Below are 27,645 nucleotides of genomic sequence, written 5' to 3'. Positions count from 1 at the left end.
TCTTCTTGTTTTACTATTTTAACAAGAATAAAAACAAAAAAATCAAACAAAGAAAAAAAAGAAACACATAATGTTGCAAAATTATTTAAAAGATGATGGACTTACATTCATTCATCTAAAAGAAAGAAATAAATAAGGAAAAAAAGAAAAAAATGCAGCATTAGAAGAAATATTTTTTTGTATTTGCAGCAAATTTGGGTGTAATACGAAGATATTTAGGTGTAACACGAAGATATTCAAGTGTATTGTTTAAGAATTTTCGGTATATATGTGCTGATAAATTCTGCATAATTCAAAACTCTTCCTCTTCCTCTTCCTCATCTTCTGCTGCTTCTGCTTCTGCTTCTTCATCCTCTTATTTCATATTCTCATAATTCTTCTTAGGAGAAAAAAATTAAACAAAGAAGAAAAAAATACATAATGTTGCAAAATCAATAGAAGGAGGAGGAAGAAAAAAAATGCAGTAATAACAACAGTAATAAAAAAACGACGATGAAGATGAAATACGCAAAGAAAAAGAAGGAGAAATACAAAGAAGAAGAAGAAAAAAGAAAAAAAGAAGGAGGAAAAACGCGAGATACAAAGAGAAACAATTAGATTTTACACACATATTATACAAGTGACTTGTATGACTGTATGCCAAAAAGACTTGTATGTAGTAGTATTCTTAAAAATAATATGTTAAACTCGTAAGTATAAAAACACCTTCAAGGATGATATGAGTGATTTCAAGGGGGAATCTAATGAGATGGATGACAATTGACAAGTACTTAGAAAGTAGCAGTGTGTGTCAGTTTACTTTGTCGCTACCTTAATTTTTGAGTCCATTGTAACTTTCACGTACTCTTATTCTCATTTCATGTCACTATCCTTTTAATCTTCCTTTAACAGCTTCCACGCACCCTCCACTTACATCAATCATTCTCCACTTTGGATTATTTCAAATAATACTAGTCCATTTCCTCTTTTTTCACAGTACGTGATAATGTTTAACGTAGATATATATTGTTTAAAGTATGTTGTTAATTATCAATATAAATTGTTTTACTTAACAGCACATTGAAATTTTTCTAGGATAATATGAGTTTAAGGAAAGGTGGGTTCTATCATGAAAACATGCTTAAAGAAGAGCTATATAAACTTTAAATTGGTGTTAATACTTAGTAGATACACAATTTCTTCTCTCTATATACTATGTTTGGTTTAAGAGAAAATAGGGCTAGAAAGAAAGAAAGTGGAAGAGAAAATGGAGAAAATGAAGAGAAAACATAAAATGAGAACAAGAATTATACATTAATTTCTAGTTTCTATATAATGTTGCATTCTTGATCACATAGGCCACCACAATGTAGAGAAGGCATAAATATTTGGGGCCACCTATGTACATAACAAGAAAATATTCTGTCATGCTGGGACAACATGCAAAAATAAGATTCCTAGCCATTAAGTCAAAATAACAATAATAGCAGAAAATGATGAAGTATAAGATTAGTGAACAAATTCTCAAGTGAACATCATCCCAGCAAATAAGTAGTTCCACTCCAATCCAAAGCTCATGCTTCATCATCACCTGCATTAGCTGCATAATGACCTAAGTTTCTACCCTGTTGATAAAAAAAAAAGAATTAACCCAACAATATTTTAATTTGACAACATAATCATAATGTGAACAAGGATTATATTATGATGTAAGTTTACACCACCAACTGCAATCAAATCTTATAGCATTGGATCATCTTGAACTTGGTGCATTGAAGTCATTGCCAACACAATTAGCTAGCTTTTGTAACTATGATGAATTTTTATTAACAAAGGGTAAAAAGTGAATATTGGTTTGACATGTTTAGATTGAGATCCCCATCGTGACGATTTTGTTGCAATATAATTTAAAAGAACAATGGAATGAGGACAAAAACGAAGATGGAGATGAATTGGTGGCGAAAAATAAGCCAACCTGTGAGGAAGGTAACCTAAGAGTTAAAGTAATCAATTTGTAACCATGCATTTTAAACAGGAAAGTAAGAGTTGATGATCTCTATGTATGTTAAGAAAGGTACCTCAGATAACAATCGTTGTTTATTAAGCAATTGAGTCCTTGCTTTGTTCTGAACGGAATTTGGAGACTTGAACATTCTCTACAAGTGGAAGAATGATGCAGATCAGTGAATAATGGTAAGTACAACGCAAAAGATTAGAGAGGACATTTGATATAACCAAAAAAAAACCTCGGATTTGGATCCATTAATGTTCAAAATAAACAAGAACTTGTCATATTCACATTCCCATCAATGATTTGATTACTCAAGAAAATAAGAAGTGAAAAAGGATAAACAATCAATGGTAGAGATATGAACATGACAAAAAATCATGTTTGTTTTTAAACGTGCGATGATCCAAATCCCAAAAACTCATTGGGATTAAAAACAAACTAACCTTTTCACCACTGGACATTCGGGGTTCATTGCCACCAAGATATCTTTTCTTCGGGGTGAAATTAAAAACATCATGAAGGAACCCATTTTCCTAAATTGCCAAGGTAGAAGACAAAGAAAAGGGATGGGATAAGTAAACCTCTGGAGTTGTAAGCTTTTTTTGGAACAATTAGGAACACGCCAAAAGAAAGAAAGTTGCCATGAGTAAACACCAACCTGCATATGCTTGATGAATCCTCCCCCTAAAAAGTGCTTGAGATAGTTCAACTGCAAATATCTGAATGTCAGCTTGCTAATACGTAAAAATAATTTTTCAACGAAAAGTAATGATGAATGCAAGTAAAGACCTGTATCATTTGGGACCAAGATGATGTCTGCAGTGAATCGCCACCAATCTTCATTGAAATTTCAGGAGAGTCACCATACTAGTATCACATAGTATTAAAGTAGTGTCAATAAAGAAGCTTATGTCAATATCTACATTCTTAGAAAATATATTCAAACAGAAATATTGAGAGAAAAATAAAGCACCTCAAAAAAGTCCAAGATATCTCGGAACAAGTTCCTTTGAGTATTAAGATCTTTCTTAGCAGAACCTTTTCCCCCGGCCTCAACAGAAAGGTTCTCAACTTGATTTTTTACCTTCCCTTTCAATCCTTGTAAATGTATGTAACTTTCCTGCACTTTACTCTCTTCTTGCGTCATATCACCTGTGCTCTCAGATGCAGCAGAAAATTTCTGTATGCTGCCAATATCGAAAATTAGAGCCAGTGCTTCGCCAGCAGCAATGCGTACCGACCGATCTTCCTTTTCTAGAAGACTAGATAAATAAGATATGGAACTGCATCAACATTAGAAACATTTCATTAGATCCTAGTCAATACCACAAATCAAAGAGTAAACACAGAAACAGGATTGCTTACCTTTGCCAAAATTTTGAATTCAGTTTCAATTCACTCAAGGTAGAGAGGAGAAAGGACCATGCAGATACCACGGCAGTTATTAATGGAGCAGAAGGTTTGGCCGCAACTACCTAAATAATAAAATAGAAGAAACAGTGAGCTTATCATGGAAATGTTAAGATAACACAGTTATTGTCAGAAAAATATTACACTCGAGCTTGATTAGTACATTTGAAACAGATGCTTACATTGGAACCTAATTTGGGATGAATCACTCTCCACAATATGTCCATTGATCTCTGAGTTTCCTCTTCATCATTCCCACCAACAAAGGTGATTATAGCCAAACATTCCAGAAACTATACATATAGCATTTAGCAGAGGAAATTGAGAATAAGAGCCTCTGAAGAACCAGAGGGAAATTTTGAATACAAGACATTCCAAAAAATACAAACTCCTACTTACAGGCGGAATTTTTGTAGCGTTTGACTTAGATGTAAGATACTCATCCAGGGTATTAACTGATTCCTCAAATATTTCTCGTGCATTATCACCACAACCAACAGTAATGGCCAAAAGACCTACAAAAGATTAGATTAAATATTAATCAAATGAAACGTAATATACCAAGCATATGTGAGTTAATCAAGTCGTTACCGATTGCATGAGATGCCAATGCTATCTCCTTTGCAGATGCCTTTTTGGATCCTTTTTTTATTGAAGCAAGACAAGAATGTAATAAAGTAGCAAATCTGAAAAAAGGAAAGCACTTTAAGATTATGGTAACTCATAACTATCATAGTTTGATAGATCAATAAATATGAGTAACATATATCATCTCATTATTTGACAAGAATAATCTCTGACATTAATACCTCAAATAGCAATCATCATTTTTAGAGAAATAACAAATACAAAAGAAGATAAATCACATTAACAGGAAGAGTAGACATGGTTTTAGAAACAGAGTCAACAAGACAGCATAGTAGTGCAGGCATAAGTGCTAGGAAGATATATATATATATATGTAACTTAATTGAACAGTAACTTGGTTCAATTGTATGTACTAACACAATTTCAACAGATAAGTTCTGAAGACAAAAATTAAGGATCGACTTCAAATCATTCGAATGAGTCATATAAATATGAGAAATATTTTATATTTTACTTCAATTTCTGAATTTTACCTCAAATAAACTGCAACTTATGTAATATGAAATTACTTGAACTAAAAGAACTATTTAGGCAATGAAAAATTTTGGACAATTGCAAGTAGTTAGTGGGGAATTTGAACATACAATCGGGAGAGCCCTAAGATAATTTCCATTTTCAACACAACCAAACTACAGACATTCAACTCAAATCTATACACTAAGAAACAAAGAAGAACCATGCAGCAAAAATGGGCAGACCGTTGCTAATATATATAGAGGTCTGATAAAAAGCAGATCTAGCTATAAGGATTCATCAATATGTCCCTTTAGAAACATATACTAGGTAAATTACAGAAGGAAACATAATCAAATAATTGTATAATGAGAAAAACTGTATAGACAGATGCTTACTTCTTCTCCACAAACTGATGCTGCATATTACTATTAAATGTCTCAATAATCACTGACAAAGCTTTCTCCCTTGTAGAACCCCTTTATCAAGAAGAAAGGAGAAAACATAAGATAGACAACCCTTAGGCTCAAAATGAAGGTGGTTTAAATAGAATAAGCAAAAACTGAGAATACATTTAGCATACGATAGAAGCTTATTACAGGTTCAAAACAGCTTAAACTAAAAACCTTATTAAGAGAGCTACCTACAAAATTGAAACAACTACTTTCCTCCAAGATAAGCATAACCAAATGTGAAGTTAGTTCCATGTTCATTTAACTTTACCATTGCCAATTTTCATGCTAAATCACTTCTTTCTTCTAACATGCACTTAGACTTATTAGCATACACATTCATATAATTTATGGTTGCAAATTTCAATGTTAAAAACTCTTCTAAATTATGACTGCAAGTGAGATAAGTAACTACCTTTTCTCATCTAATGCATCAAGAGCTTGATCGAGCAGAGTCTCCTGATCAACGTGCACCTCTTCGTTCCCTGTCACCGACATTTTGTCAGTTCGGGCACTCGATGATGAACTCACACTACCTTCATCATCACTGTCCAACAATACTGCAGCATTCTTCCGTTGAGAATTACCTACCCAAAACAAAACCAAACAACAAACAGCACTCAATTCTCCCACCAAACATCATCATACTCTAAAATGGTAGTACTCAATATGCAACATTCAACATAACACATTAAACTCACTACAATTAACATAGCAATGAACCTTCACATCACTAGCTTAAACTGCATGCACCAGTCATAATAGTCCTTATCTTTACAAAATTTATGATCCTAGTCTCTTACATTTTATTTTGCAATTCTCTCCTTGGTCAAAACTCAAAAGATAGTCCACATGAATAATCACAGTTCACAGACATTTATTCATTAATAAAGAAAAATCTAAGGTTGTGATTGGTTTAGAAGATATTTTCTTTATCCCTGTTTGAGAATACCTTCTACGTCAGCTAATCAAAATTTCCAATTTAGGAATTTGACAAATCATGAAGACTTAAAAAGCTATCGTAACACATGTCGTTACTCATCATAAACAGATATCCTTCTACACTTTTGTTGGATGATAATGTAAAACACTAAAAATTCAAATCATTAATTATAAAAGTTAGCACCTTATTCCAAAAAAAAAAAAAAAACTATCTATTTATAGAAAAAGATTATTTTTCCCCTGAAAAACCAAAAAAACAAAAAGATATAAGGTTAAAGTAGGTACGCTTTCCCATTTTTCGTGTCAACGGCTTTTCCCTCTTTTCTTCTCTACTTCGAGCTGTGTGTGTTTGGGATATATTCGTCAAAAGCAGGTACAAGGCTTGATAATCGAAATCTGAAAGGAAGCTGATTTGAGAATCTCGTTTTCTATGGAATTCAACTGTGCAGAATTTGGGGAGAAAACAGAAAACAACAGCAGCAAGAAGAAGTTCGAAGCTAGGTTGAGCTGCGATGAGTAATAACAAGCCATTAAAATTCAAAATTGATAGAGAGGGTGCGTGAAAGAAAGGGAAAATAGAGAAACACACGGAAAATAAGGGGAAGGAAAAAAAATATATTCAGGATTTTGAAGAAATCGCAATGCAGAGAGAGAGAGTGTAGTTCAAAGAAAGTGGCTGGCGTGGAATATTCGGTAATGTGTGTGAATGTGTGATTGCAAATTATGCTGATGCTGATTCCGTGAACACTTACGTGGCAGATTTGAGACCGTTGATTTTTCGGTGAATTTTTGCCACGGATTTTTTCTTTTCTTTTCTTTTTTATTTTTTTGTCGGCACCTTTGAAGTTTGTGACTTTGTGTGTGGGAGTTATTTAGATTTTAGAATCATGTCATTAGTTGATTCAGTTTATCTTGATTGCACGGGTGTAGATTGGGTTAAGATTCTTTTGGATATTCGGTAAGGTGCAGTGGAAATAAGAGTAAAAATCAATTATTGAATTTATCTTTTTAAAAAAATAGAATCAATTGAATAGAATTGAATTTACATTTAAAAATATAATGTTAATTGAATATATTTCGGCTGGAAATTTTTGTAGGGTGGATAATTTTGTGGTCCGTATTTTTTGACGTGATTTTCTTAATACAGATATTTAAAGGAATTGTTAAGGAACAATTTACTTTTTTATTTTTAATTTTATGATTTTTTTACTGTGCATTATTTTTTATTATTTTAATGAATTTGCCGAGAATGAAATCAATTTTTATTGGTACCGAATTGTTAGTACACAAAAAATGCGAGGCAAATTATCAATGCACAGTACACAATGTCCTTTATCTGTAATTGGCCTAACAAATTATTAGTAGGCCCATATTCAATTTGAAAAAATCACTTAGGTAATTTGACCATAAAACTTATCTACTTCCGGAAGTAGTACTAAAATAGTATCAAGCAAGAGAATAAAATTTATATGGAAATATAAGGAGAAAATATAGGGTGAATAATTACGGTGAAAAGTTATTAAAAGATTCGTTAATGACTATGAAAAGTTATGTGAATTTTTTATTATTTATGCAAGATTTATTAAAACTTATCATTGAAATTCATTAGGTTTTATTCTTTAGTTGTCTATCTCTCAAGAGTTTTTAGATTATTTTGAGAGAAGTACGTGTTTAGGAATTTAGTAATAAGTTCACTAAAATATTGATAGCTTGAGGAACTCAAAATTATTTGGAGGAAGTAACACTCCTATGTGAAATTGAAATTTATTATTGAATTGCTAATTAAATTTTAATTTATGAAAGTAGTTATAAGATAAGATAATTTAGTATGCCTACTTTTATATCACTCTTGATTTTTAAATTTTTTATGTGTGTACAATTAGATAAAATATACTGACAAAATAGTCCATCATAACTTAATTGAGTAGATTAGCTTCTAAAATAATCATTTTTATTCTTATTTATTTGGATGACAATGAAATGTTAATTTAAAATTGCATACATACTAGTGGAATAACAATAGTAATAGCAACGTTCATTAACAATTTAATATTATTAGCACAAACTACTATTCAAATATATCGTAATTAACAACTTTTTGTGTGTTTAAATTAAATAAAAGATTTCAAATGTAACCTTTTTAAATAGATATATCTCAAATAACTAATCTGTACAAGATGAAATTCTATCATTATTTAACTCCTCCTATTTTCTATATGATTTTTTCTATATCCAAGATTTATTTATTATCTTTTACAACTTAAATAATTAAATTTATTGACTAATAAAAAACAATTAACTTAAAACCAAAACATAATTAACTCTATCAGCAAATAAAATCAAGTTTAAAAAAAAAACCGGATAAAATATTTGCAAGCGTATTTCAAGAATAATAATTTTCAAAATATAGTGACATAATCTTTTTTTTTTTAAACATAAAGTCAGAAATTTTAAGTGAATCTAAACTCTTAGGTATATAACTATATATAGCACTGTTAATATACTAAACAGTGCAAATGTTACTTGCCAACGAGTTATATTTCAAATGACATAGTCTTCTCATACTCACTTAGAAGTTGTGGGTTCAAGTCTCTCCATTTTTTAAAAAAACAATTTTGATTCCTTGCAAAAGAAGAAAGAGAAATGATTTACAAGAATTCTTGAACTCTATGGCTCTCATCACTCCCCAAAGTAGCTTCAATCCTTCAGATCAAGAACTCATTCTAAATTTTCTTTTCAACAAGATCAATCACATACCTTTGCCTAGTGAAGCCACCACCAACATTCATGAATGCGAAGACTTGTTGTTCGGCGAAAAGAAGCCGTGGCAGATTTGGAAGGCGTTTGGCGGCCGTGGCGATGGAAGCGACGGCGGCGCACTTTACTTCTTCTCAATCAAGAAGAAGAAAACCTCAGTTGTCATCAATAATGAGAATGGTTCATGGGAACCTGAGAAGGAAAGTAGAGCTAGAACTATAATGTCAAAAGAGGGAAAGCAAAAAAGAATTGGTATCAAACAATCACTTGTTTGGACTGAGAAAAATAGTGTTAGTTCATGGATCATACACAAATATTGCCTTAATTCATTTATGGTGAATGCTTATTATGCAAACAATTATGTTCTGTGCAAATTATTCAAGAATCAAGGAGATCATACTCTAAAGGAAGAATCAGGTACTACTGTAGATTATTATATTTTATTTTTAAAATTTGTACAAAAATTACGATTTATATAAATATTGAGAGGACAATCTGATAGTATTAATTAGGGGTCATGATTTTGAATTTGAAATTTATTTGTTATATTTTTTAAGAAAAATTACAAGAAATTAATTTTTAGTTACTCAATATTAACTAATGTTAGAATTTAATTTTTTAATTTATGATTTAGGATTAAAGATTTACGATTTAAGAGTTTAAAATTTAAGATAAACAAAATACTTTTAAATAAGTTTTTTAATATTTACTGAAAAAAAAATTATTTTCAAGCATTGCTCATTATTTATTGTACTTATATTGAATGTTGTTAGTTTTTTTCCCTCGTAGATACATACCGTTAGATTAGATTTGTTTATTCTGAGAATTGGTGCTATTTGTTCACAATTTCTTTTAATGTGTGACATATATAAATTTGCCAAATTAATACTTTTTTGTTGGGGTTGCATAACTTCTTGGACTGAGGAATAAATATATATAATAATAAGTATTAATCTTCTTTTAGATATAGTAGAGGCCATAAATATTTGAATTTATAATCATTGTATTTGAGTTTTCATATTTGTATAACATAGAAACCAAGCAATCTAAGCAACGGAAAATTAGAGCTACCACCAAATCTACTGATAACAATGGTCGCCTTAAACATCCTGAAATTGGAGCTGCGGCCGCGACATCCACCTATAACAATGGTGTCTGGATAGATGCTTCGGAGAGAACAAAAAGGTTTAAGATAGGACAACCCTTCCAAACACAGGTTGATACTGATGATGATGTTGGGAAGACTAAGGTAAATAATGAGAGAGATGTTATGTAACGAGTAAAATATAGGCCAAAATCCAATTAAGATAGTTTTATCAGTAATTGATTTAGGGCTTGTTTGGGTGAGCTTCTAAGAAAAGATCTTTTTTTGAATTATCTTTTTTTAAAAGATCTTATAGAGAAGTAAAAGTAATTTTATGTTTAGATATCTCATGTAAAAAGGTCTTTTTATCTATCAATTATGTTTGGGTATAACAATATAAAAGTACTTTTTTGTTTATTTATTACATGAAAAACATCTTTTTTTAAGGAAAAAAGATCTTTTAAAAAAAGATGTAAATTACAGCTTCTCAAAAAAGATCTTTTTTTGATTTTACTAGTGCTTTTACTTTTACTACTAGAAATTTGCCAAACACGTTAAAAAATAAAAAAAGATCTTTTTTCATTAAAAAAAGATCTTTTTTTAACAAAATAATAACGCCCAAACATGCACTTACTATAAATAGATACAGTAGATCAATTTTATTAATTAGGCCTTAGTCTATATTTTATTCGTTATATGTTACAACTAAATTAATCTTAATGAATATGTAATTACAGGAAAAATCACAGGTATTATTAAGAAAGGAACCAGTTTAACTGATTCTAAATTTTTTTGTTTTAGACTTATTGTTAGAGTGGATTGATGGTTAGTGTTTTAGTAACAGAAATTAAATATTAAAAGTTATTTTATTAATTAATTAGTCTCTGTTGAATTGTATTTTTCATTACTTTGTATGAAATTTTAATAGGGAAACTTTGTTTAGCACTTTAGCCTATCGATAGAATTGTCCTTTTTGTCTATGCAATCATCCAAAACCATCGCTTATTTACATATCCTCCTGTTTTGAAGTATTGGATTAAGATGCTGTTAATGGTCAAGTTATTTAAAAAAAATAAAAAGTAATGCCGCTAGTTACACAGAATATTTATTCATCTAAAGTTTTTTGATTTTGAAATCATCCAAAAAGTAAAAAAAAAAAAAAAAAATCCGGGTGAAACCGTTACATGCAGTTGCGGGGATGGAAATTCAGTTGCTGCGCGCCAACAGATTTGGAGGCTAATAATTTTAATAATAATTGGCGCCAAATTTAATTTGCAAATATATATATATAGGAACTCAATAATTTACCTTATTAATTAGTATCGGTTGAATTGTATTATTCATTAACTAGTACAAACTACAAAATTTTAGCATTGAGAACCTTTTCATTATTATTGTTTTTTCCTTTTATATTTTATCCCATGTAGTAGTGTAAGTTTAATATTTTATTTTTTTTCTACTTTTAATCTATAAATAAAATTAAAAATATTATTCATACATTAAAATCAATCAACAATATATTTATATATAAATACATATATAATTTAATTTATTTTTAATATATATTTTATATTAACAACTGATTTTAGTATATAAATAAAATTGTCCACTTTGTCATTATCATAATGAAAATAGCCATCTACATTTACATATCCTCCTTTGGTCGTTACTCATTAGGTTAAGATGCTCTTGATGGTTTTGCTTTTCTTTTTTTTTTCTTTTTTCCTTTTTTTTGGTTTGCTGATGGTTTTGCTTTTGAATTCATTGGGTTAGTCGCGTGTGCGTTTTTGCATCTAAATCATTAAAAGCAATTTATTTGGGCCGAAAGAAATTGGGCCCGCATCCTCAGTTTTATGGCATTTATTTGACCAAAAATATTACATTTAAAAAAATTAAATGCAATTAACCCTAATTGTGAATGGAAGATTATTTATTGATACAATTTTAAGCATTTGAATTAACTTAATATTTTTTATTTTATTTTTAAATTAATGTTATTTTTTCCACATTCTAATACTTTACCAGGCTTTAGTTATTTGGAAAAATAAAATCTTAAAATAATAAATAATTAACTACAATTAATAACAATGGTGAAAATTGAAATATGACCAAGCAAATGAGAAAAAAAGTCACGCGGACTCAAAACTTTTTTTAATAGAAATACTTGAAAAAAAAAATCTATGAAATTTCTAATATCTCATTCGGTTGAAAATATAGTCTAGGTGCTAATGTTAGAATACAAGTCAATTAGTCAACCCTTTAAAAAGGGTCAACAGGTACAGGAAAAAGAAGATGGCAAAGATTTTAATCACTGAAAATGTGAAATCACAAGGGGCATGAAATTTTCATCATGGTCGTTGTAAAACATTTAAAATAATATATAAATTAGTTCAATATAATTAACAAGAATAATACAGGAAGCCTCCTAGATCTTACACCATTGCCAATTTTCCAAAAGTTGATCTGAAAAAGGAAACGATCACTTTATATATAATATAGTAATGCAAAGAAGATGCATAAGAAAAAGAAGTCAATGTTGGTGGCTTTGATTTTTTCCCCTCTAAATGTTTTTATATTCCGTTTACGGAAATATTTAGTCGCGACAATTAATGAATGCTAAATAAGACAAGTTTTGGCTGTTTTTTTTTTTTTTTTGCCTACCTTTGTTTAAATTAATTAAAAGATAACCTTATGATCCCTCTCTTCTCTATAACTAAACTGTGTTCTCCTCCACCACTTTGAAAATAGCAAAATCCCAATTCAATCCTTCTTGTCCAACCAACCATCCATGGTTCCATTCACTTCACAAAGTTACTTCATATTCCTACTTTTCCTACTTACAATAATGTTCAATGGAAGCATGTGTAGTAGCAATTCTACATTGGTTCCTTGCAATGAGAAAGATCAAGGAGCACTATTGATGTTCAAACATGGTGTCATAGATCGTTACAACAATCTATCTTCATGGTCTATTAAAAAAGACTGTTGTGCATGGAATGGAGTTCTATGTAGCAACATTACAGGCAGAGTCACACATCTTCTCTTGGAAGATTCATATTTAGCAGGTGAAATTAACTTATCATCTTTGTTACAACTTGAATTTCTGAAATTCCTGGATTTGAATAACAATGAATTTGAAGCAATAAGTGTTGACAATAATAATTATGTCACACTTTATGATACTAACCTTGAGCACCTTGATCTATCTTACAACCAAATCAAAGGATCAATTCCGAATTTGATTGGACAACAAAAGAATCTAAAACAGCTTAACCTATCAAACAACCAATTGAGAGGATCTATTCTCGATTTGTTAAGCCAACAGATGAACTTAGAATACCTTGATCTATCGTCTAACCACTTTAACGGCTTGATTCCAGAACAATTTAGCCAAAACAATAAACAATTGAAGTCCCTTGACCTTTCCAACAACTTGTTCACCGGTTCAATTCTTTCAACTCTAGGAAACCTTTCATCCTTGAGAGAGCTAAGAATTGGCTCGAATTCATTCTCCGGAACCATATCCGAAACATTCTTTTCCAAGCTTTCTCACTTGGATACTCTAGACTTGAGCAACTCAACTTTCGAATTTCGTTTCCATCCTGAATGGATTCCTCCTTTTCAACTCACTCAACTTTTCTTGGCAAGCACGAAACTAGGTCCTTACTTTCCATCATGGATTTATACACAGAAATCACTTCGTACTTTTGATGCGTCAAGCTCAAGAATTTCAATTGTAGATGAAGATAAGTTTTGGACATTAATAGACCAATGTTCCTTGGTCTTTATGTCCAACAATTCAATAAATCTACAGTTGTCAAACTTAACATTAAGTACCGGAGTTCTAAGATTGGACCATAACAATTTCACAGGAGATTTGCCACATATATCACCAACCACCATATACATAGATTTATCTTACAATTCCTAGTGATTGGGAAAATTCTCAATATTTATTTTATATCAACTTGTGGAGCAATGCTTTAACTGGAGAAATCCAAGATGAGTGCTCTGAAATCATTGAATCTTGGAAAAAATGAGTTTTCCGGAATTATACCAAGCAATTTTCCCAAGTTGTTAGCAATGGTTGTACTAAGATCTAACAACTTTGAAGGAGAAATTCCCTCAGAAAATTTCAACTGGATCTTGCTCATAACAAGCTTTCAGGACCAATGCCAAGATCTACCTACAATGTCACTAAAATGATTGCAGAAAATTACTATGGCCTTGAAGGAATGTTTGATTATGACACAGTTGATTCGTTTACAAAAGGTCATGATTATGATTATAGAGTCAATACAAACATGAAAATCATTGATCTTTCAGCTAATAACTTGTCCGGCGAAATTCCATCCGGTTTATTTAGGCTAATTCAGGTTCAATCATTGAACCTGTCTTATAATCGATTTACCGGAACAATTCAGAATGCAATTGGGGGCATGAAGAAGTTGGAATCTCTTGATCTATCCAACAATATGTTTTATGGAGAAATTCCTCAAAGCATGAGTCTTTTGACTTTTCTGGGCTATCTTAACCTATCTTGCAATGATTTTAACGGACAAATCCCAATTGGGACTCAGCTTCAAAGTTTTGATGCATCAAGCTATGTTGGTAATAGTAAACTTTGTGGAGCCCCTCTTGGAAAATGTGACCAAGATACAAGAAATGAAGATGGTAATGATTTCATTGAAAGAAAGTCACTCTTTCTTGGCATGGGAGTTGGATTTGCTGTGAGCTTTTGGTGTATTTGTTGTTCGTTTGTTTTCGACCAAAAATGGAGGCACACATATTATCGATTCCTTGATCGAATGGCCGACCAACTTATATGTTACGATCATGGTAAAGCTCAATAGGTTTCGCAAAATTGATGTAACTTGAGAGGTAAGATAGCTAAACTAAACTAAGTTAAACTACTCGCATGCAGTTGTCTTTATATGAAGTTGATATTTAAGAATCGTTAGATGATTTGATAAGTTTCACTAAATTATCATCTAACAGTTCTCAACTATCAACTTTACATAAAGACAAATTGCATGTGAGTTTTTACCATTTATATATGTATTATTTGATTTATTTTTAATATATATTTTATATTAATAATTAATTTTTATTATTGATTTTAGTATATACGGGATTGTATTTTAAATTATCTACTGTTGCTATTATTTTTTATTATATGAAAACATTTTTGTACAAGTAATCACCGATGTTCATAATGCATTATTATATATATATTGGAAAAGTATAGGTAGACAATGAAAATATTAAATAATGTGAACAATGGATATATCGAATGTTTATTTCACTAGGTGTGCGAATGGTTATTCTAATATTAAAATTTAGATGAATAATTTAAAAGTGTAATGTATTTTAATTTGATTGGTGATTATTCATATTGTTCAACAAAGTTATTGGTTACCTAACATTATCCGAATGTATTTTACTAACTAACATCCCATTGTGATTTGTGACCAGGAATTTGTAGCTAGCTAGAAGGATTTCCATTGGACTCGAAGTATATATTTTATTATTTTCTTTACCCTTTGATCCTCCCGTTGTTGTAACATCTTTCTACAAATACAAGTTGTATTTTTTTTCTCTTTTAAGGTAAGTTGTATTCTGTTTTCATCACTTGAGTGCCATGAGAAATCATGAAATATATGTTGAATAAGCTTGCATGTAACGTATGGCCAAGCCTCTGAGAACATTACATTTTGTGGAGTTTGTGCTTCTATTTATTGTTTCAAAATAAAATTCAAGATTAGATTATTGTTTTAATTTCTAATATATTAATTTATCGATAAAGTAACTCTGAGAAAAAATAATATGTAATTTAAAGAAAGAAAAAGTATGGATTCAGATCTTAATTATTTATTTTATACATAAACTTGAACTTATGAATTTTCATACAAAATGAATCACTAAAATTTGATGTCTACACTACTAACAACAAATTTAAGGATTTTACCGAATGTGTTTTGTTAATCCACGCACCTTGTATGCTGAGAGTATTAAGGTATAAACCATGACTAATTACATGTTGATTTGTTTGTTCTTGTTTTTATATTGCCTAGAGTTTAATTAACTAATAAAAAATAATTGATAATTTTCTAATATTTCTCAATAAAAATTTTCATGGGTCAATTTCAAAATGGATATCAAAATTTGCAATATCTTAATATTCCTAATAACTTGTTCTATGGTTTCATTCTTTCAACTTTGGAGAACCTGTCATCTATTGGAATTAGGTAATTAAATATGCACACTGCTATTTTGTTTTAGGTAATTATCTTATAATATTCACATTATGAGTATATAACACATACAGTCATACATCAATGATCACTCTATACCTAATAGCTTTCTGAAAATAAATTGAAAAAAGAAAAAAAAATGCCTACTTTGAATTGGTCTTGCATTGCTTGCGGCCTAGGAACAAAATGCATGTGAATGTTCATATATAATTTTATTTTTCTTATCATCACTTTGTTGAAATAACAACAATGCTAGGAACCAACTCTATATAAGCCAAAAATCAGCCAACTGGTAAATTAGAGACACCGGTGACTTTAACCGGATATTGCTACTGATAGGCACACGGATGTTTCTTTTTCTTGTAAATTAGATGGTTTTGGATATGATTTATATGTTTCATGTGTTACGCATTAATAAAACATAATTAATTATATGGAACTAACTAATGAATGATCAAAGCATCTGTTCGGTGATTCTCTCCTAATAGTAGCATATATTCCCTCATGTTTTGAACGTGGTCAACAATAATTTAAAAAACAAATTAAATTATAAATTAATAAAACTAATTATAATTAATTATGTTGTTCTATTTTTGGCTGATTATTAGTTGGTTCCATATACTTTTCCTAGAAATCATATTTAAAACCATCCAATTTACAAGAAAAAGAAACATTCATGTGTCTATCAGTAGCAACATCCAGTTAAAATCACCGGTACCTCTGGTTTATCAGTTGGCTAATTCTTGACTTATATAGAGTTGGTTCCCTAGCATTATTGTTTATTAATAATAATAATAATAATAATAATAATAATAATAATAATAATAATAATAATAATATGAATAGCAATATAACACACAGAATTATAAAACGATTATTTTAATTGAATCATAGTTAAATTGATTAAATTAGTAAACCAATAAATCAGTAATTAAAGTGGTTCGATAATTCGATTTTATAGAACACGGTACAATTGCTGGGAATAGTAGACTGTGAGATACATAATTAACAAGTTTCGTAGTTAAATGAACAAAGCCCCCACCATTTACGGGGACAATAACTTAGCCTTCTTTTTATAAAGTTTAGTCTAGTAAAATGTAACTTAAAGAATAGGGGTTAGGACCATTGCTCGTTTCAATAACTTTCAACAGTAATAATGTAATTGACAACTACTTTTAAAATTTAGTATTGTAGTAAATAAAAATAATTACATGAATTTACTATACGATATTTAAATATTTATTTATTGTATTTGATATTACCAACCAGTAGTAATTGAGGCTGGCAAATATTTATAAAAAAATTTAGATAACTAATTGCATCAATAAATAAAATTTGAGAGAGTTTTTTAACCATTTGTGAATCTAGTGGAACATCCCTTTGGAAATTATTTGTGAATTATAAAACTTTTATTAGTCAATGAATCAAGGTTTTTTTTTTCTTTTTTTTTGTTGGAGAGAATGAATCAAGGATGATGGTGATAATGTAGTTAGGCTTAGCTCGTCAGGTATTGAAGATGGTCCTTTACGAGGCCCAGGCCCAGTAACAAGGCATAGGTTTATCTAGGCTCAGGAGTTCTGACCCACCACAAAATCTTTCCACAAAACACGTGCATAAATTTGTTTTTTTTTTCTTTCTATATTTCTTTGGGTATTTATTTAGAGTTTAATTTAATACATTTATAGTGTAAAATATTTTACACAGTTATATAATTATATTTGTTTTTTTTGATCAACATTCATGTGGTCAATGTAAAAGATAATTTTTTTTATTGATATGACGTTATGTGATTAGATGCACTTGTAAAACTGTTTTATACTCGTAATGTATCAAAATTAAATTCAATTATTTATATATAATTTTTGCAGTAGTAAAAAGAAAAAGTTAATTAATGATTGACCGTTAATTATTTAACTGGAAAAGTTGAAACACTTTATAAATATTTATGACAAAAAAAATTATATAAAGAAAAAAATTAAAATTTTAAAAAAAATGTAAAATTAGCATTTAATAATTAATATATTTTTCATAAATTATTTATTCTAGTTGTTTGAAGGCTAGAACTTTTATATATAGATTATTTTAGTGTAAAATATGAGAATATTTGATCATTTTAATATTTTACACTGCTATAATAATACAAAATGTCAATTTGTAAATTTTTTAAATTATTAAAAGACAAAAAGTCACTGATATTTTGTAAAAAATATTATTTTAGTTATGAAGAGACAAAATATCACTGATATAAGCCAATGACAAGTATAACATAGTTTAGATTATCTTTAAATAATTTACCACTCATAATCAAATATATAAAAAAAAAACAATTCTTGTTTGAAACTATTTTCATCCCACAAAAATGTGCTTCATATACAGTACTCTCCGTAAAGAAAGGCTTTTCTGGCCTCTGCATGTCACGTTAAATTTCATAGTTTTTTGTTTCTTTTTTCCTGTTTTTTCCTTTTCCCCAACCTGTATCTAGCAGCAATGGCCTGAACTCTGAACAATGTGTCCAGTGTGTGTTTTGATTCTAAGACTATTTCTACTAGGAAATTCATTTCAATTTTTATTTATAGTCTACTTATCATAAAAAGTAACTTCACATCAATTTTTCGCCATAAACAGTAAATAAAAATTCAAAACATCTCTCTCTTTTTTATTAGGAGGAATTAACTTTAGTGTCTATTATAGTCTCACTTAATTAATTAAATAAAATAATTAAAATTAATATATTTTTTATTTTTTTATAGTAATATTATTTAAATTTAGAAATTCAATATAATTCAGTATTATAAAATATTAAAATAAATAATTTAAATTTGGTTAGTATTTTTAAATTTTACAAATAAAAATAAATAATCTAACAAAAAAATATTTTGTAATATATAAAAATTAATTTATTTTTTATGTAAATAAATTTAATTAATTATGATTCAATATAACAATATAAATAATATTTGTTATTGATTTAATATAATTATTTATATTAATTATAATTTGATATAACTAATTATTAAATAATTAATTAAATAAATATATAATTATTTAATATAATAAATTAATTATAATTTAATTATTTAATATATATATCTAATATGTTTTTAAATTTTTTTTACTAATTTACTATGGCATGATTTTATTGACTCCTCCAAGTCTCTAGCGACTCTTAGTCTTTATCCTAACCTCTCTTCCCTCTTTCCTCCAATAGTAATTAAGTCCTTATATGAACTGCATTTCCTAGCGTTGGAGTTGTTCTAAGATGTCTGAACAAAAGATTTCTACTTAGAGACTTGTGATTACCGCAATTTATTAAGACAAATAGACAATTATATTTATGACATCAATAGTGGCAACCTCACTAAAATTGTCTAAAGTGAGCTATGTTGAGGCAATTGGCAATAGGCCACATTTGGTTTGTAAACAAATTGAACAGAGCATTAAGATAGAGATAACAATGACCAACACACTAAAATTAATGTATACGTATTGTATTTGGTAATAATACATAACACAATAAAATAAACTCTTATTTTGTACTTAAATGACTCAATATTTTGACTAAATCTATTATTGAATTAATGTTATTAATTATAAAATATATAGTTATTTGGACACATAGATTGATTACATTATAAATTAGTTTTGATATATTTTAGTATATTTTTATTCACACACTATTGTTAGAAAAGTAACAGGTTTGGATAAATATAATCAGTATCTTGAAAGCCACTTAATATTTAGACTGTATTTGTCTTTTGGAACTGTAATTAAGATTAAGAGATTGAGATTAAGTATTGTGTTTAGTAATATTGGAATTAAAATTTTAATTTTAAAACACAAAATTATACTCATTTTAATACCATTAGAAAATGAGAACACAAGTTATAATGACAGAGACCAAAATTTTTATAATATCTCTTTATAAAAATATTGTTATTTATCTCTTTAAATTCTAAATTTATCATTCAATTTTTATATTTATCTTAAATCAAATATAATACTGAGATATAATTTAATTCTCTATATTTTATATCAAACACATTATATAACTTAATTTAATCTCTATCTCTTAGTCTCTATATCTTCTTTTCGGTCTTCATTCTAAACGCATCTTTATATAACAATATTCAAGTTAATATTTTCCATTTTAAAACATGCATAGCTAAAATTAGCTATATACAAACACACACACACACACACACATATATATATATATATATATATATATATATATATATATATATATATATATATATATATATATATATATATCACTGTTATTGCTCTAGCTTGTAAAAGTCAAATAAAGCTTAGCTTTTACTAGGAACAAGAAGGAGAGGAAGAAGAAGAGATAGTGGATGCATGCATGGAAGGAAAGATTAGAATAGAAGAGCATTCATTGGCTCCATTACAACACTATGATAGTGCTTCTGAGGATGAATATGTGAGCATTTTGATTGAGAGGGAAAAGGGTACTCTTGCTTTCAAAAATATTGAGTCTTTCATATTTGTGAATTGCTTCAGTCATTCACGCATGAATGCTCTTAATTGGATTCTTCAGGTTTGTCCAACTACAACCCATTTATTTCCTTATAATAATAATAATCTGATCTTTTTTTATTAATAATATTTTGGTTTTGCATGAACAAAGACAAGAGCAACACTTGGTTTTAGCTTTCAAACAGCTTATTTGTCCATGGCATACTTTGACAGATTCCTTTCCAAATGTTCCATTGATGTAAGCTCTCAACTACTCTTTCAATTGCAACATTTATCACTCTTGAATCTTGATTATTATAAGGGCAACTACCACAAACTCTTCTAAGATTTTGTGAAATTTATCATGATTATTATCACTCTTGATTATTAGTCTAAGTGTATTATTATATAAATCTTAGGTGGATCAATGTATAACTTTAGAAACAAAGAAGGGTCATGTTTAATTTCACCAAATCTCAGAGGAAGTTAGTGTAATTAGTTTAAAATCTTTCCATTTTTATGCAGAGTGGTAAGTGTTGGAAAATGAGGTTGCTATCAATTGCATGTCTTACTCTAGCTGCAAAAATGGAGGAGAGTGAAGTGCCGGTGCTAACCGAGTTTCAATCGGAAGATTATTGCTTCGAAAACAAAGTGATTCAGAGAATGGAGCTCTTGGTGCTTAGCACATTGGAATGGAACATGGTTATGATCACCCCATTAGTTTTCCTTCCTTATTTCATCACAAAGCTCTGCAATGAATCCCAAACATGCCATGTTTTGTCCAAGACTATTCAAATCATCTTCACACTAATACAAGGTTCATTTTTAGCATTGGAATGAGTACTTATTTATCAGAATCTGGAAAATTGATTGATGCAAAGAAGATGTATTTTGTTCTTGTTTCTAGAGGTCAATTTAATGGATCATAGACCATCTGTTATTGCGGCTGCGGCGACTTTGGTGGCAATGGATCAGCACTTGACAGTAGAATCAGTAAAATTGAAGATGAGTTCAATTCATGAATTCAGATTTCTTGTAGCTGTGAGTAGTAAAAAGGATTTTCTTCTAAAAATTGCAGCAACGTGCTTAATTTACAAAAGGAAAATGCTTTATGGCTAAAAGTTTATTTCCTTTTATCCTTTGAATTTTACTTTTTATCTTTTAACTTTGGTAAAAAAAATATAAAGAGTAAGTAGCTTTGATTTCTATCTATCCATGCAGCTTTTATGAAAAGTAGTTCATATTATTCAGCATTGCTCTTTACAAAAATATATATTAGGTAATATCACATTGAATGTAACCCTTTTCTTTGTTTTTCAGGAAGATATATTTGCATACTATGATCAAATTCAAAGTTTCTACATTGAGAAAGAAAACTATAAGACACAAGAGAAGGAGAGTTACACTCAATAACCACAAAGAAAGTTTTGAAGAAGGAAAAAGTATGTGTTCTGAAGTTTGATGAATTTTGTTACCTTTTATTATAATCTCACTTGGATAGTGGGATTCAAAAGAAGAGGTGGTATTGAACTAGTGATTGTTATAATGAAAAGAAAAAAGGCTTGTGTTTTTCTCCATTTTTTCACCATTCTTATTTTGTCATGTTTATTGTATTGGGACCCTACTTTGTGATGAGATGGTTGGGATGCTATAGTGTTTGTGTAAGTTGTTGGTTCACAAAAGTCATGTAAAGACCAATGTGATTACATCAGATCTTTGTCTGAATGCTTTGGATTTTCCCTTTTTAGTTGGGACCTCTTCTTTTGCCTACAAATTTTACATGCTTGGCTTTGAAAATTGTGAAATAAAAAAAGGTTTCCATTTTAATTATTATTCTTTGATCCATAAGAGTTTTGGTATCTATATCAATAGTCAAGTTCAGCATAGAATGGTTCAATGCATGTGTGTTTGGATTAGCATTTGATAACAGACAAAATAGGAGGGAGGGATTGTCAACAGTTTTATTTAAGTGAATGTGGTTTGGTCAAATGAACTCCACCGACAAAACAAGAACATACTAAAATAGGAAAATGAAGTACTTTTGTACCTTGTCAAAAGAACAAGGTTTGGCTTGTTGAAATTGACACATTTGTTGTATAGAAAGAAAGGAATTGAACCATACATACAACAAAGCACAGCATCAACAATATCACTGTTCTTAAGGCTAGAAGACAAACATAACTGTTAACATCACAGAAGCTGGTGAGTGTTCTTGTTATTTTGCCCTTTTCTTTAAGGCCCATTGAAGATTAGAATTTGATTAGCATACCTTACTTTATCATTATTAAGTTTCAACTGAAATATATGTATCAATAGATTGCATAGAGAATGAAAAAAAAGTAAACATTTATGTAACTAATCATGCCAATAACCACTTCTTAACTGATTATAAACTAACAAGAAATGAGCATAAATATTAAATATACCTTAAATGGTGATTTTACCGTAAAAACTAATACTGAATGGACATGTATTTTATTGTTTGTTTAGGTACATAGAAAGAGCAGGAATTGGTTGAAATAAACAAAGACCAAAGTGCAAAAATTGACCAAACTAATTATGAAAGATTTAAAAGTGAGCTGTAGCAATGAAATATTATTTTCGGAGGAGTGTTAGCCTGTTAGGGCCACAAAGTTTTATAATTTGTAGCCATCAATTAGTTATCATTGGTGATTTTAATAGTGTGAGATTTCATCTAAGGGTATGAGATTACTCACTTTATTTTTGCTGGTTAAGTGCTGGCCAGATTTCAATAAAACTGCTGCCCCCTAAAATTTTCTTTATTTTCGTTCAACAAATCTAACCAATCATTAATTGAGCTACAACATCGCGATAATGTTAGAGAGACAATAAAAAATTAGTTTAAACTAGTCTTATTTATTATTTATTAATTCTAGTAATAATTAATGAATGTTAAATAAAATAAATTTAGACTATTTTGACTAATTTTTTATTATTTTTCAAATATTTTTTGCTATTTATATAAGTAAAAATATTATTTGTATATAAAAATTAGTTACTAAAATTAGTTATCATATATTTGTATATAAATACATGTATTATATAATTCATTTTCAATATGTATTTTATATTCTAAATCTGATTTTAATATATATCTAACATATTTGTTATATATTGTCCTCATCTAATTTATTATCATCATCCTTAGTTATTTTTATCTAAAAGTGAACATGAATATAATAAAATCAGATTTGTTTTAATTTAAATCCCACTCTAAATATTTATCACATCTATAATTTAGATATAATTCCAATCTTAGACTTGATGAAATTTCATTATATTTGGATCACAACATACCAAATAAAATAAAAGTGTAATATAGTAATTATAATTTATAAAATAGATTAAAAAAATTTATTTGTTAGTTATTATCAAAAAATTGGTGTTTAAATTTTTTCATAAATTCTAATTTAATATATTTTAATTTTTTTAATTTTACAATTTTTATTAAAAAATAAAACACAATTTTAAAATAAGACATACCCTCTTGAAGGCTAGTATTTAAAAATCTCTAAATCTTCAATAATAGTTATTTATAATGTTGTAAAATTCACTTAGAATTTGAAACATAAATTCACACGGTATTAATTTTAGAATTACAGAAAAATTACCAATTACTACTAATATCACAAAATACTATAACATAGTCTAATAATCGGATTTTTTTAATATAAATTATAAAAAATATTTATTTTTTTAAAACTTATTTTTGAGTTTTATTTATGCACGTTTTTTCTTTTGGTATTTAGACAAATTTATCGTATTTTACACCGAACTCTATAAAAATTAACAAATTTATCACACCTGCGACAAATTTTATAAAATTTATAGAATTTGCCGTACCTCTCCCAAACCCTATTTAAAATTTTTAAAATACACGTTTTTAATTTATATCGTTATCTCTAAAATAAATATATAAATACACAAGAATACACAAACAATTACCATGCCCTTCACTCACTCACTCCCCTTCCCCCAACAGTCCAACACACCCTCCTCACACGTTTTCTCTTCAGAGCTTCTTGGTTTTGCCCTAAAACAAACCCTAGCCATCTAACCTCCACCACCGGCGAAGGGAGTGAGGCACTACCGCCGTCCGTCGCGCTGTCGTCGTGCTCCAGGTCTCCAACCCCTGTTCATTCTCACAGTCTCACCAATTGCAGCTTCTTCGTTGAGATCGACATTCGCGTCTTCTGCCGTCGTCAGTCGTCGTGTCCGTCGCCTGATCGCCGTTGTCCGTCGCACTCAACAGATCTTCCTCACACTCTGCCCAAACTGCTCAGATCGAAGGTAATGGCTTCTCTGCTCACTCCTCCACGCCGCGCGCCTCCTCCACGTCACTGGAGCCCTTGGTCCTGAGAGTCTCGTGTTCGATTGTCACGGCGGAGGGCCATATACCAACGTCTTAGTTTGGTTGGACTTAGTTTGCTGTCACCTCTTCCAATAGGTACCAAATTGTGAACTTGTTTCTAAAATGGTGAACTTCATGTGAATTTGAGGGTTGATATGTCTTAGTTTTTGTTGAAAATAGTGAGTATTTAAATCGGTCTAGATTTTTTTGGAGATTTATTAGTTTTAGAATCAAAAGTTTTGTTTATTGTGTTTGTGTTCTGGGTTTGCTAGTGGTCGAAGACTTGATATGAGGATTTGGACACCTTAATGAATATTCCTTCTCCGTTCTTAGTTCTGATCAGAACATTGATTTTTTTGGGGGATTCTGTAAGTGATACTAATTGAAATTTGAATCATGGAATGATTAGCACTGTTTTGGATAATTGGATTGAATGATTGCTGATTAGTTGATTCATATTAGTCCTGTTTTTGTTCTTTGTGTTGTTCTGTGTTCTTGCTTTGAATGATTAGCTCTGCTCACTGCGGTTATACTGTGCTGTGCTGAAAAAAAGTGTGCTGAAATTGTCCTTAAAAGTCTGAAATTTTGATAATCCTTCTTAATCTTTGGAAAATTTTGTTGCTACTGCATAATTTTTTATTGTGTTATTGTGTTTTAATTGTTTGTGTTGTGGCTCTTTTACCTTCAATTGTTCCTGCTGGTGTTGTTGCTTTATTTTAAATTTTAATTGGTGTTGTTTTAATTCTAAGTCATTCAATTTTTCTATTAGATATTATGCCTCTAGTTTCATTTTATTGTCATTCATCAATGATTAATTGAACTCTAATTCATTTTATTGCCTCTAATTCATTTGTCTTAGCTTAAGGTAGGATATATGAATTTTTAAATATGGTGATATGGTGAAAAAGTTTTATTTATATGAGTTTTGGCAAAATGCTAGACATTAAAGTTTGAATAATATTTTGATGTTTGTATTTTTTTGGGTGTTTATTTATAATTTATTTACTATTTTATTATAAAATGGTTTTTCCGGTTAAATTATGGTTGGACCAATAAATCAGTAAACCAGTGATTAGAACGGTTCGACAACCAGTCCGGTTTTCAGAACCTTGATTGAAACCAAAAGATGAGCTTAAAGAAATAATAGGAAGCTGACTGTATTTGATTGAATTTTGCATAAAGAAATAGAGTCCTGTAATTCTGAATTTTGCTGAATATAATTTTGATATGAGTTCAGTTTTGGATTCTGGATTTTGAATGCTATATAGAATTTTGATATAATTTTAAATTTTGGACAGAATTAATATAATTTTAGATTCTAAATTGCTATAATTCTGAATTTTGCTGTAATTATTGTAATGGCTGATGTATCTAATTCTATAATTAGAGGTGCATTAGTAACAATAACATACATTGTTAAAGTATTAGGATGGAATGGTGTTCTAGATAGAATGAGTACACTCTAATCTAATCTTGCATTAGAGTAATGTTATAATATTTTAAATGTTATTAAATAATAGTAACTAAAGAAAGTACTAGAAAGTAGATAATTTGAATTTGTTGAAATCTGAAAAAGCAATTGATTGTTTGTACTTTTGTAGCTTTCTTCTTTAATTTCTTTGTGATTAGCTCTGGTTCTTTATTGATTTTGTGTGTTGTGTTTTACTGTTTTGATTTGTGATTTAATTGTACTTAGATTGTACCTACATTTCTGTCTATCCCCAGGATTGATACCGAAATTACAATTGAGGTATTGTTGATTCTGCTGGATAATTAGTTAATTGAGGTATTTTTTTATGCTCTGTTCCTGTCTTTTCAAGGTTTGTTAATTTTTGTTGAACGATTATTTGATTGTTGGTTTGCTCTGGTCTGCTGCTGTTTATTGATTGTTGATTATTGATTATTTTGAAGGTCTGTGCTGCTGTTTTTGTGTTGTGATTTTAATTTACTGATTGTTGATTTTGAATGTCTTGTGATTGTTGATTTTGAATGTCTTGTGATTGTTGATTGGTGCTGTGTTGCTGACTTGTTGTGCTTGTTTGACTCTTTTGTGATTTACATGTGCTTGGATTGTGACTGTTTTTGGTGATTTATTGAGTAACACGATGAAGGAGCATTAAAGTGTCAAGGCTAAAACTTGATTGTTGCTGTCATTAATAAATTATTTTCTCTAACTTGTGCAGAAAAGGCATCATGAGAGACAGATACTCTAAGGGGTTGGATGGGAGACACAGATACTCTAAGGGGTTGGATGGGAGACACAGATACTTTAAGGGGTTGGATGGAAGCTAGCTATAACTCGAAAGGACATTCATACCAGTTGTGGTCATTCATCAAGGATGAATTTATCATGAGATGCAATTTTGAAGAGTAGAAAAAAGTACATGTAATGGATGGTTTTCATGGAAGGCTAACCAATTTATGCATCAAAATTCAAAGAGTCGCCATGTATAATTTCCTGATCTGCTGACTAATTTTCAAAGCTACCGTAAAGAGTTAATTCAACAAATGCAACTAGAGGATATCAGAGCATTGAAGAACATCATCTTCGGGGTGATAAACCGTCTTTTTAGACGGGGTAATCCGGCAATGAATCGTGACGTTGAAGACCAATGTATTTCTCAGCTTGACTTTCCCTAACAAAAATAGTATAATTTTTTTTTTCCTTTTATCATTGTGTTTTTTTTTCTTCTTTTAAAGATGATTATTTTCATTCAGTTGTCTCATCAAGATAATGAGAAGATGGGCACCAGATCCTGTCTTTTTCTCGAGTACCGCCAGAAAAATTCAGTTTGGCTGTTCTT

General features: G+C 29.4%; 4 protein-coding genes and 1 long non-coding RNA gene across 6 annotated transcripts; 4 read left to right on the top strand and 1 right to left on the bottom strand.

Annotated features, from left to right (window-relative positions):
• Window positions 1-1,269: 1,269 nt before the first annotated feature.
• Window positions 1,270-6,661, bottom strand: LOC112697772 (uncharacterized). Its single transcript, XM_025751091.3, has 13 exons — window positions 6,181-6,661; window positions 5,369-5,540; window positions 4,900-4,980; window positions 3,992-4,086; window positions 3,800-3,915; window positions 3,583-3,693; window positions 3,356-3,465; window positions 2,964-3,273; window positions 2,780-2,857; window positions 2,649-2,699; window positions 2,434-2,523; window positions 2,058-2,135; window positions 1,270-1,604 (listed from the first exon to the last, which is right to left on the bottom strand). Exons 1-13 carry the CDS (start codon window positions 6,188-6,190, stop codon window positions 1,554-1,556), a joined length of 1,353 nt encoding a protein of 450 aa, XP_025606876.1. The 5' UTR covers window positions 6,191-6,661; the 3' UTR covers window positions 1,270-1,553.
• Window positions 6,662-8,564: 1,903 nt separating this feature from the next.
• LOC112805981 (NAC domain-containing protein 101-like) lies at window positions 8,565-10,679 on the top strand. The gene is made up of 4 exons (XM_025848295.1): window positions 8,565-9,069; window positions 9,687-9,901; window positions 10,474-10,485; window positions 10,665-10,679. Exons 1-4 carry the CDS (start codon window positions 8,565-8,567, stop codon window positions 10,677-10,679), a joined length of 747 nt encoding a protein of 248 aa, XP_025704080.1.
• A 1,709-nt stretch (window positions 10,680-12,388) lies between these two features.
• Window positions 12,389-15,470, top strand: LOC112805980 (uncharacterized). 2 transcript variants are annotated; one of them, XM_029287714.2, is made up of 2 exons: window positions 12,389-14,617; window positions 15,212-15,470. In XM_029287714.2, the coding sequence occupies exon 1, from the start codon at window positions 12,525-12,527 to the stop codon at window positions 13,665-13,667; it is 1,143 nt and encodes a 380-aa protein (XP_029143547.1). In that variant the 5' UTR covers window positions 12,389-12,524; the 3' UTR covers window positions 13,668-14,617; window positions 15,212-15,470. The 2 variants fall into 2 exon arrangements, 1 of the variants encoding a protein (XP_029143547.1); XR_003810935.2 differs by having other exon boundaries at window positions 12,460-12,801.
• A 4,886-nt stretch (window positions 15,471-20,356) lies between these two features.
• On the top strand, window positions 20,357-21,882 carry LOC112805979 (cyclin-D5-1-like). The gene is made up of 4 exons (XM_072220793.1): window positions 20,357-20,551; window positions 20,995-21,286; window positions 21,377-21,510; window positions 21,790-21,882. Exons 1-4 carry the CDS (start codon window positions 20,357-20,359, stop codon window positions 21,880-21,882), a joined length of 714 nt encoding a protein of 237 aa, XP_072076894.1.
• Window positions 21,883-24,436: 2,554 nt separating this feature from the next.
• LOC140180418 (uncharacterized) lies at window positions 24,437-27,640 on the top strand. The gene is made up of 2 exons (XR_011874671.1): window positions 24,437-24,937; window positions 27,025-27,640. It is a non-coding gene; the product is annotated as an uncharacterized lncRNA (long non-coding RNA).
• Window positions 27,641-27,645: the final 5 nt, after the last annotated feature.

The sequence above is a fragment of the Arachis hypogaea genome, chromosome 16 (assembly GCF_003086295.3).
Source record: "Arachis hypogaea cultivar Tifrunner chromosome 16, arahy.Tifrunner.gnm2.J5K5, whole genome shotgun sequence".
NCBI lineage: Eukaryota > Viridiplantae > Streptophyta > Magnoliopsida > Fabales > Fabaceae > Arachis > Arachis hypogaea.
The sequence above is the reverse complement of the archived record's forward strand: the minus strand, read 5'-3'. Positions and strand labels throughout refer to the sequence as shown.

Coding starts and splice junctions, on each gene's coding strand:
- LOC112805979 (XM_072220793.1), top strand. CDS start 20,357: ATGGAAGGAAAGATTAGAATAGAAGAGCATTCATTGGCTCCATTACAA. Junction 21,287..21,376: donor CATCTTCACACTAATACAAG/GTTCATTTTTAG, acceptor TCTTGTTTCTAG/AGGTCAATTTAATGGATCAT. Junction 21,511..21,789: donor AATTCAGATTTCTTGTAGCT/GTGAGTAGTAAA, acceptor TTTGTTTTTCAG/GAAGATATATTTGCATACTA.
- LOC112805981 (XM_025848295.1), top strand. CDS start 8,565: ATGGCTCTCATCACTCCCCAAAGTAGCTTCAATCCTTCAGATCAAGAA. Junction 9,070..9,686: donor TACTCTAAAGGAAGAATCAG/GTACTACTGTAG, acceptor TGTATAACATAG/AAACCAAGCAATCTAAGCAA.
- LOC112805980 (XM_029287714.2), top strand. CDS start 12,525: ATGGTTCCATTCACTTCACAAAGTTACTTCATATTCCTACTTTTCCTA.
- LOC112697772 (XM_025751091.3), bottom strand. Junction 4,981..5,368: donor GATGCATTAGATGAGAAAAG/GTAGTTACTTAT, acceptor TTCTTGATAAAG/GGGTTCTACAAGGGAGAAAG. Junction 2,524..2,648: donor GATTCATCAAGCATATGCAG/GTTGGTGTTTAC, acceptor TTGGCAATTTAG/GAAAATGGGTTCCTTCATGA.